At 39.2% G+C, this 10,414-nt stretch overlaps 3 protein-coding genes across 3 annotated transcripts; 2 read left to right on the top strand and 1 right to left on the bottom strand.

Moving 5' to 3' along the window:
- Nucleotides 1-788: 788 nt before the first annotated feature.
- Nucleotides 789-2,173, bottom strand: si:ch211-162e15.3 (protein NCBP2AS2). The gene is made up of 2 exons (XM_039811575.1): nt 1,995-2,173; nt 789-1,870 (listed from the first exon to the last, which is right to left on the bottom strand). Exon 2 carries the CDS (start codon nt 1,786-1,788, stop codon nt 1,483-1,485), a length of 306 nt encoding a protein of 101 aa, XP_039667509.1. The 5' UTR covers nt 1,789-1,870; nt 1,995-2,173; the 3' UTR covers nt 789-1,482.
- Nucleotides 2,174-2,210: 37 nt separating this feature from the next.
- On the top strand, nt 2,211-4,421 carry fkbp2 (FKBP prolyl isomerase 2). The gene is made up of 2 exons (XM_039811573.1): nt 2,211-2,803; nt 3,981-4,421. The coding sequence occupies exon 1, from the start codon at nt 2,359-2,361 to the stop codon at nt 2,773-2,775; it is 417 nt and encodes a 138-aa protein (XP_039667507.1). The 5' UTR covers nt 2,211-2,358; the 3' UTR covers nt 2,776-2,803; nt 3,981-4,421.
- Nucleotides 4,422-5,702: 1,281 nt separating this feature from the next.
- On the top strand, nt 5,703-9,924 carry ncbp2 (nuclear cap binding protein subunit 2). The gene is made up of 5 exons (XM_039812470.1): nt 5,703-5,855; nt 7,060-7,146; nt 7,649-7,743; nt 8,455-8,593; nt 9,122-9,924. The coding sequence occupies exons 1-5, from the start codon at nt 5,781-5,783 to the stop codon at nt 9,218-9,220; spliced, it is 495 nt and encodes a 164-aa protein (XP_039668404.1). The 5' UTR covers nt 5,703-5,780; the 3' UTR covers nt 9,221-9,924.
- The last annotated feature ends 490 nt before the right edge of the window (nt 9,925-10,414 follow it).

Below are 10,414 nucleotides of genomic sequence, written 5' to 3'. Positions count from 1 at the left end.
TTTTTTGCTTTGAAGTTAGTGAAAGTAGAGCTGCAACTAACAATTATTTTCATAATTGATTAATCTTGCTTGGTATTTCCTTGATTAATTCATATAACATCAGCAAACACTGGAATTTTCTAGAGCCATATGTGACATGTATCACAGATATTACATTTTCTAAGACGGTCGGTAATACAGCCAGCAGCAAATTCTCCCATTTGAAAAGCCGAAACCATTAGATGTTTGCTTAAAGAATAATTATATATAACTAAATATAGATTAATGAATCCTCAAAATAGCTGCCGAATACTTTTCTGATGATCCCCTTTTTTAGTAATCATTTCAGCTCTACGTAACAGTCAAATATGCACAATTGGATCAAGGTTTTGTCAAGGACGAAAGATGGGTGGAATATATGAGGGGAAATGGAGCCAGGGATCAGTCATTGTACATGCTTTGACCAGGCCACTGGTGTAAATGTACGCAGTGGATTGACAAGGTAGTACATGATGACATACATTACTGCAGTGACCAAAAGTCACAGGGAGCAATTAAATGTCCTCTTATCGCTCTTTTTCTTTCCAGTGTTTCATATCTGTCATTGTGAAAGTATATGAACTATGAGTTTCAACTTAAAGGCATTGATCAGTGAACTTTACTCCTTCTGACTTTGCAAGTCTGACAATACTTTTCTTACAATCAGCCCCTGACACTAGTCCACACACCTCAGTAGTTGCATTCAATTAGGTACACACAAAATTCTTTTAACCATCTAAACTTGGCAAAGAATATCAATTGACACTGTCTAGCAGTCAAAGTTCTGTTGTGTTTATTTACACAGTCACAACAAAATTCATAGTATATATATATATATATATCATCACATATTTGCCAACAAAATTATTTACCTTTTCGGCAGGATTGGTGTCATGGTGCACATGGGTGGAGGGAAATGGATAAACAGGACATGGTTGAACTACCAGTAGTATGTGGTTATGTATCGCACATTAATGTGAAAAGGTCATCGATAAAAGGTAGTTCAAGGGCTCTGTTTATATTTAAATTACTTTGAATCATGAATTTAATTTTTTTTTTTAAGTGCACACTAATCCAAACTTCCACCTCACTTTCCAAGACCATTCCTACTTTTCCACAGGGACATGAAAGATGCAATAAACACTTCAGATTTCCATGGATTCTCAGAAATGTGAATGAAGTGAATTTATTTTGTTTAGCCACAGTTTATCATAAAATATCTGGCCATATATTGCAGGTCAGTGTGGACCTTAACAACCAGCATTCCTGATTTCTTGATTGTGAACTTGGTCAGCGTCCAACATGTTGCAGTTAACCATCAAACTGTTGTCGTGCATTACTGAGACAGATTGTGCCGTTCAATAAATTACAAAAACATGTTGTCATCTTATAAATAACCGGCCACCCAGGTGCTATCCGTGTATTACCGGTCACTGTAACATCCTACAGCCAGCCTGTCCTCTTTTATTTCTTGATCTGTCTGGATCCGTCCTTTAATCCCTCCTTCACTTCTTTCACAAATGTTTCTCTGACTCGCCTGAGGCGGCTGCCCATCTCTCCCAGGTCACCAGGGACTCTGCCGGCCTCGTCCCGGACCTGCCGCAGCGTCTGGGACCGCATGACCCGCTCAGAGGCATCCCTGCCGGCTATCTGAGCTTTGGTGATGGCGTAGGCTGTTATCTGGGCCGCCCTGCGAATCGGTCGAGACTCTGCCAACTTCTCAACGACATGGAGGTTGTTCAGGAGGTTAAATAACATACGAGCGAGCATGTTGTCGAGTGTTTCCAAAAATCCTTGACACGTTAGCTTGACGATAGCCAGTTAGCTAGCACAGCTGTCCCGTATTTCTGCCCTGTAATGAAAACAATAGTTAACTGGAGATATATAATCGTCGACGGTATGTTATACTGTAATGTATGTTGCGTTGTGGTGTAAATGTCAGTAACTTGTATAACGTACATAAACGTTTGACTTACCTCAGCTGAACCGACCATTAGGTTGCATTACATGACATAACATACTGTGGAGTGAGGCTGAAGTTGGTTTAGATGCGATTCCTTTAGGTCTCCACTTAACATTATCCTTCGCTCGACGCACGAATCCACAACTCGGAATCTACGAATAAGAAGCTAACTTCAACGTTGTGGCAAACGGTTTTCCGGACCTTTTTGTTGGTAACACCAGCCGGGGAAATACGTCCGGTCGTATCTTATGAATATCCGCTTTCGGTACTAATTTCCCTTATTCATCCCCCCGAGAATTTGCGCACGGAGCGTTGAGCTTAGTCTTCTCTCTAAACTAAACCCTTCAACACGTGGAAAGTAAGTGGACTGTGCAGCCATGCAGGTGATTGTGTTGTTCGCCGTGGCCGTGCTGTCTCTGAGCCCGGCGGCAGTGAGCGGAGCCGAGAAGAAGAAGCTGCAGATCGGCATCAAGAAGCGAGTGGACAACTGCCCTATCAAGTCCCGCAAAGGAGACGTGCTGAACATGCACTACACGGGCAAGCTGGAGGACGGCACGGAGTTTGACAGCAGCATTCCCCGCGACAGGCCCTTCACCTTCACCCTGGGCACCGGGCAGGTGATCAAAGGCTGGGACCAGGGCCTGCTGGGCATGTGCGAGGGCGAGAAGAGGAAGCTGGTCATCCCCGCCGAGCTGGGCTACGGAGACAGGGGAGCTCCCCCAAAGATCCCCGGAGGAGCGACGCTCATCTTCGAAGTGGAGCTGCTCAGCATCGAGAGGAGATCCGAGCTTTGATGAAGAGGAGATGGCAAACTTTCAAAACGTAAGTTATTACAAAATGTGTGGTTGACCCTGCTTTGTCTGCAATAGTAAGATGCACGGTAATAGCATTAACCCCATTCCTCCCCTTAGCTGCGCATTGTGTAGGCCTAAATTATTCCTGGAATACAACATGGCCTCAGTTCCCTGTGAGGTCGTTTGATGAAATGCTAATTAAATTAGAAACATGCACCATGTAAGCTCAAGATCAAATAAAACCTAGATTTGTCTTTCTTCAAACTAGATTTGTACCCAAAGGAAAATGCATCAATATTAGGTACTAATAAATCAGAATCCACCTTAATGTTTTCAGAAAACAAACCACATTTTCATTTAAATACTGTTTATGGTCTGGAGTTTTAGTTGTAGCTATTTAATGTATTTACATTGGGTAAATCTGAATCAGATTTAATGGCAAAGTAGGTGTAAACACATACAGGGAATTTAACTCTGGCTTTTTTGTTGCTCTCATAGTAGAAATGTGGCTAAAATAAGGCTTACAAAGCTGAACCAGGTATACTTAAAACATTTGACTACTATTTACAGATATAAGTTTTGTGTTAGTGATCCCCAACAACAGAAATAAATATGCATGTATAGAAAGTAACATAAATAAAAATTGAAGACGTACAAAACTAAAATAGAATAAAATGGAACACGACATGGTTATTTTTGACAGTGGATTAGTTTTTAATATTGTAGGGAAGGTCTGGCAAAGCAAGACCAGGAATAATGGAACAAAAAGGAGCAGCCACAGTGAGCTGAAGAGCTGCAGGTGACAGGAAGTGGATAAAAGTACTTTTGATTTACTATTTAACCTGAGTTTAGAATTTTTAAAGAGAGCTACTTATTCTGAGAAAATCAGCACACATGCTTCTCTGCACCCTTTGGACTACATGTTAAATGTTGAGGTGTTGATGTCCTTCAACCTCCATGGCCTCCTGACAGAAAGCATCTGCTCTGCTGAAGTGTCCTTTAGCCACACAATGAATCCTCCCTACCAACTGCACCTGCTGCTCAAACCCAACCTCTCTGTGAGGGATGACAGTTTTTTTTTTTCCATAAAGATTAATCTAAAAAGCAAGCAAAAGTTCAGATTGAGGAACACTTGCTGTTTTTTTGTTTTGTTTTCACATACGTTTTTGTTTGAAAAATGCATACATTTTATAATTTTCTATCAGGTTCCTGGAGCTGCTGCAGTATTAGGTGGAGATCATATGACCTGATGAAGACTGCATGGGAAATCTGGGAGTATAAATGGCTACCCCCCACAGAGCCACTGTCCTCCTTTCACTGGCTTAGCTTATTGTGCTCTGATTTATTGGTCTGAAGTTTTTATATGATACAAGATGTGGTGTATGTCCTTGGTGAACATGAGTAGAACTGACGGTAAACCGCTAAACCTAGTATTTGGATGTGGGTTGATAAGGGAGTCATGTCCTGCCGTTTCATCTAACTTTTTTTTTTTGTCTGTGATTTATAAGCAGGTTTATTCATATTTGTACGTTCTTTTCATAAAATAATTTAGTCAGAAGTCAGGCAGGGGATGAATTAGGATCAATGTTTTTGTTCACTTTCAATATTTGTATTATGATAATAAAATGTTGACTTTACGGGAAACATTGCAGTCTCATGTGGGGTTTTTTAACAGTTTTCCTTGGCTTAACGTGTTTATTTTTACAGATCTTAGCCGTTAACAAATACCACCTGATTGTGGAACAAAATACAAGAGATAGTTCTAAGTTTGATACTGTTCTAGACCTATAGTAGACCTAGTCCTATAGTTGTGAAGTGAAGGCTTTAAAGCACTTTTTTTACACTTGTTTTATGATAAGTTTAGATTTATGCACTTAAATGTTATGGTTATTACACCCTATACATGTACTATAACACTTAATTATTAAGGCTGCTCTACTTGTAATTGTGCAGGCTGTTAAGGGCAAATACTGTGTGAATAAGGTCAGCATGTGGTCTTGATTAGAGTCAGACACAAAAGCAGTTCAATGAAAAGGCAAGTTAAAAAAAAAATATATATATATATATATATATATATATATATATATATATATATATATATAAAATGACCAAAACTAATAGTAAAATATCCAAAAGGTAAGACCTGGGATAAAATGACAAGTCAAACAAGAGTCTACAAGAGGAGTCTGTCAGTAGCCAATCACATAAAATGGCAGCAGCCAATAGCGTGGCACCACATCTCCCAGTTCAGCTGCCAGCTTCATGTGAGTCACATGACTATGATGTGACTTTGGGCATTTTAATCAAATGGCTAAAGAATTAGACATTGGTTGTATAAGCAGTCCACACATTCCAAATAACAAATATTAAGCACTTGATTAGATTAAATGCGTGCAGGTGGGTAGGACTGATAAAGTGCCGTTAATTTTTGGGGCTCTGACACAATTGGGTCTATGTCTAAACCCTATCTTGGTTCCATCAAAAAGTGTTTTTTGGTTTGTTAAGTGGATTTATATTATAGCATGCGTTTGTAGAGTGAGATCCAAAAAAAACACATGACGTGTTTTTATTTTTAATTCAATGTACCGCTGCATCAAACTAAATCAGTACATCAAGAACATAGCAACAGGGGGCGCCACATAGTTAATGTCTTATATACTGTCTATGGTTGGTCTGGACACTGTAGGAGCAAACTAACTCCAGAAGATGGCAGTAGTGCAACATAAGGATACAAGCTCTCGGTTAAAAAAAAAAAAAAAAAATCTTTACCTTTTTATTTATTTTCTACATATATTTTTTCTGTATATGCACCTCTGGTATTGACTTTTTGTATATGCACATACTGGCGTTGTACATTTGTTCTTTACTTATAATAATAATAATAATAATAAAAAATAAAAAAAATAAAAGTTCTTAACGGACAGACACGTGGACCGGAACCGGAAAAGCGAAACAGTTGCAAAGCTGCGGGCTGCTGCGTACCGTCCATCTGTGACTTCTTCACAATGTCTGTTAAATTAAACGCATTGATTAGCGATTCTTACGTTGACATTAGTCAATACAGAGACCAACATTTTAAGGTAAGTGGAGAAATATCCGCCAATACCCGAGGTTTGTAACGTCAAACGGTTTATATTTTAGCTAACAGCTAGCAACCGTTAGCTAACAATAAAGCGGTATGCTCATGCTTTGTATGGAGCATCTCAGAGGGGATTTCTGGGATTTGGCACAGAAATTAAGGGAAGCTGATATCGTCATGTATTCACTTGGCTACTTCTCTAACATTTTGTTGTACTGCACGTAGGAGCCTCAAGCGTTTGGATTTATAACGTCAATTTGGTTTGTAACGTTAGCTAGTAGCTTAACGTTAACGTACATTCAGAATCAGAATAGAATGTATCGCAAAGGAACGTTAACGTTAAGTAAGACATGCAAGGGATTTGCCTTGGGGATTGGTGCATACACAGACGTATTAAAATTTAATTAACAATAAAGCAAAGTACAGATACAGACAATACTACATATATATATATATATATATATATATATATGTATGTATGTATATATATATGTATATATATATATATATGAGTGTGAGAGAGAAAACGGGAATATTACAGTAACAAATATGTAAAGGGCACGATAACCTTACACATATGTACAACATGAATGTTTTACCATAGGAAAAGAAGGCTGTATGGTTTTGTGCAGATGTGCCAAAGATCAGGATGTATTATGTGCAATGGTCAGGTAGTCAGAATCAGAAATCGATTTATTCCCAGGTAAGTAGAACTAACTGGGAATTTGCTTTGGTTGATGGTGCATACATAAAAAACAATAATGTAAAATAAACAAACAATAAATAAATAAATACAGAAACAAATAACACATACATATAACTATTCAACATTAACAAGGAAAAAAGAGGCTGTATGGTTTGTGCAGGATGTACAAAAATGTAGGGGGATGTGCAAAAATTTCAAAATGGAAATGCAAAAATATACGGAATGTGCAGGGGTCTTTCTTTCTTTCTTTCCCAGAATTGTGTGCTACGCCCCTGGATTGACCACAATCTTTTTCAGTTTGCATTTAAACAAGGCAGTTTCCTGGAGTTCTCTGCGCTCATTTAAAATCATTAAATACGTTACCTACATTAAATAACTGATACCATTGGTGGTATAAAAATCTCTGAAACGGCTATCCACTCAGTTAGATAGAGGTGTATTAGGTAACTACAGGTGCTTAGTCACTCATATTGTTTTTGCATGTTGCTTGTGTTTTTAGGGCAACCGCTATGATCAGGAGAAGCTGCTGAAGCAGAGCAACACTTTGTATGTTGGGAATCTCTCCTTCTACACCACCGAGGACCAGGTAGGATACACTGCCGGTACTACTTATTGGCCAAGTATGTGTGCACATACAAGGAATTTGACTCCGGTTTTTGCATTGCTCTCAATGTAATTACACAAAGATGTTGAATAATCATTATGTTCTTTTATGACAAGAAGATGGAATGGAATGAAAGATGGATTTCACTTAAAGATTTGTTGTTTTGCGAGTTTTTCCATCTTTATTTATTTATTTATTTTATGACTTCTAATTTTTTTAACAGGTCCCCAAAGCCTTGTGACTCTAGCAGTGAGCGAGTTGTAATGTGAATGAGTGTGGTATACTTTTGCGTTCTGTTTAAAACTTGCTATTTAAAACCAGAGACAAAGCTAGTGGAATGTATTGAAATTGTGATATATTTGAAACCTACTTATTGTTTGTATTAGTGTTAAAAGTATTTCCAGGATAGTCTCCTAACACTCAACAGATATATATTATAATCTCTTACATGATTGTCACGTTTGTCTTTGTAACTGATGAACAGGTGCATGAGATATTTTCTAAAAGTGGAGACGTCAAGCGCATCATCATTGGCCTGGATAAAGTCAAGAAGACAGCCTGCGGATTCTGCTTCGTGGAGTATCCTTGTAAATGTGAGACCCAATAAAAAGATTTAAATAATAATAAATAAAAATACTTGCATTAACCCACATGCACAGCAAACGCACCACGATGCCAGGTCAACAATCTGCCTGCCTGGTTACTAACCAAAGTATTATGTATTATTATTAGCTATAAGTTTTACCACCATAGCATGAAGTGTGCATGTTGTGCAACTTTAGGAGTCCGTAGTCTATAGCCGCGACGTTCCACCTCCGGGATTGCTCCGTTGCAGACGGAAATTCCGCCGGATTTCACTCTTTTCGGGCCAGATGTTCGTTGCCTTCCGCTTTCTTTGTGTTGGAAGTTTAAACTCTGTTGGATTTATGAGGACTATGATTAACTGCTCCTCAGATCTCTGCAGGGTAACTCCAGACAGCTAGCTAGACTATCTGTCCAATCTGAGTTTTCTGTTGCACGACTAAAACAACTTTTAAACGTACACGTTCCACCAAAACAAGTTCCTTCCCGAGCCTGCTTTGCAGCGGCACCGTTGCTCTGTCGGGTGCTGAGCACCCCCCAAGATGATTGTGATTGGTTTAAAGAAATGGCAATAAACCAGAGCACGTTTTTCTCGTATCCCGGAATGCTATGTGGACTAGCCAGACCTTCCTTCGCAGCGCTGTGGAGGAAGGTCTGGCAAAATGAGACTAAGGAGTCTGCAACAGACCTTAACCCCTGCTGTACCAGATACTACACACGTACAGGTGCAGAAAATGCCATGCGCTTCATTAATGGCACACGGCTGGACGACCGTATCATCAGGACAGACTGGGACGCCGGCTTCAAGGAGGGGCGGCAGTACGGCCGCGGCAAATCTGGAGGACAGGTGAGGATTAGGACACTTAATTGTTAGGAGTACTAGTATGAACGTGTATTCATCCCACCGTTTCTGCCTGTCCTTTTTTTATATTGAAGATGTTTTGGAAAACAATATAAAACACAGCATACTATGGTATTTGAAAAATGACATGTACAGAAATGGCATTAAAAAAATCAATACACTATATTATGACATTTTAATATACCAGCATGGTATTTAGAAAGTGGTCTCCTGTCCGAAACAAATTATGCATGATTAACTATGGCCTTTAGAAGAGACGGCATTACTATAGCATGGCATTTGAAAAATTAAATTCTATATTATTATGTTGTTAACAAATACATAATCATGTGCAGCAAGAACTAGCTCATTGGATGAAAAATACAGACAAATACCCTCCTGGATGTAACTTTAGGATAAGCCCCACTTCAACTTAAAAAAAAAAAAAAAAATATATATATATATATATATAAAAAATAAAATGAAATATGTGTATTTACTTGTGCCACTGGTTGTGTTTTGTTTCTTGTGTAGGTGAGAGATGAGTACAGGCAGGACTACGACCCAGCCAGAGGCGGCTACGGTAAGCTGGCTTCGCAGCATCGACCCACAGAGGCACATAACACCTTTTAGACTGAACCCTACCGCAGCAGTCTGCCTGGACTACACAGAGCCCCACCCTCATTGCTGGACCAGATGCATTCTTCAACACTGCCACAACATGCTACCACAGACTGTTTGTTCAAACTCTACAGCAGGTCTGCATGGACCCACTGGACCCCAGAAATTAGCAGCTGTTATTTATTTTGTTACCTGTTCTGACTGCCTCTCTGACTTCCATACCTGCTATCTGTCTACATGGTAGCACAGGCCAAATCCCCAAGGTTACAATGTGATATTTAGTCATTTTTTTCATTATCCTGCGTCAAGGAATACCATACATTTCACTACCGGCTGGGAACGGCTCTGGTAGCATGTAGTGACTGGGTTGATGATGAATCAAATATCAAGGCAAAAAAATGTATCTTGTTGAGTCGCCATCTCTGGTGAAAAATAATAGTAAGGAAGCATTCTGTTGTCATCTTAACTGATTTCCACGAATGAAACTTTGTGTCCCAAATTGGGTATACTTTTTTAAATAAAGATTTTTTTTTTTTTTTTGACGAGTGATATTGTAAATTTTTCCTAAGCACAATGTAATCCTAGTAAAGGTCTAGTAATCCAACGGTCTGTGCTTAACCTGGAGAATGTCTTTCAGCAGACTTTTCAGAGGGAGAATAATGTATATAAATGCATATTTAGCAAATAAGTGTAATATGATTAAACCTGCAATAACAGATTGTGTGGTAACTTGGGCGAAGTGGAAACAAGCTGTGATCACAACACTAACATATCACCTTTTAAATTGCCAGTTGCTTGTTTAGACATCCAGCAGACACGGAGCAATGTTGGCATTCATTTGGAGGGATGGTTGTGGCCCCCTGTCTAATACGCGTTTTCCTTTTTAGGTCTGTTTTTATCTTCACAAACTCCAGAGGGAAATATCTGTTTCTCTAACTGCTAAATGCTCTGCTATGTAATGTTTACCAGCTATTCACGAACGGTGTCAGCTGTTGTGTGCTGGGCAGGTGGTGTGCAGGGGCCTTTTGGAGATATTTACATAAAACAGTTGCCTGCTGCTGCTGGAAACGATGCTGCTGAGGGCTTTAAGTGTGAATCAAAAACAGTGAAGTTGTGGGCCGTACATCCAAAACAATAATCTGAGAGATGCTAAAACTCAAAAGTAAGCGGAACTGCAGAGTCAGGTGATAAGAGTTTGACACTACC

This window comes from Perca fluviatilis, chromosome 9 (genome assembly GCF_010015445.1).
Source record: "Perca fluviatilis chromosome 9, GENO_Pfluv_1.0, whole genome shotgun sequence".
NCBI lineage: Eukaryota > Metazoa > Chordata > Actinopteri > Perciformes > Percidae > Perca > Perca fluviatilis.
This window is presented reverse-complemented; position numbering and strand designations above follow the sequence as displayed.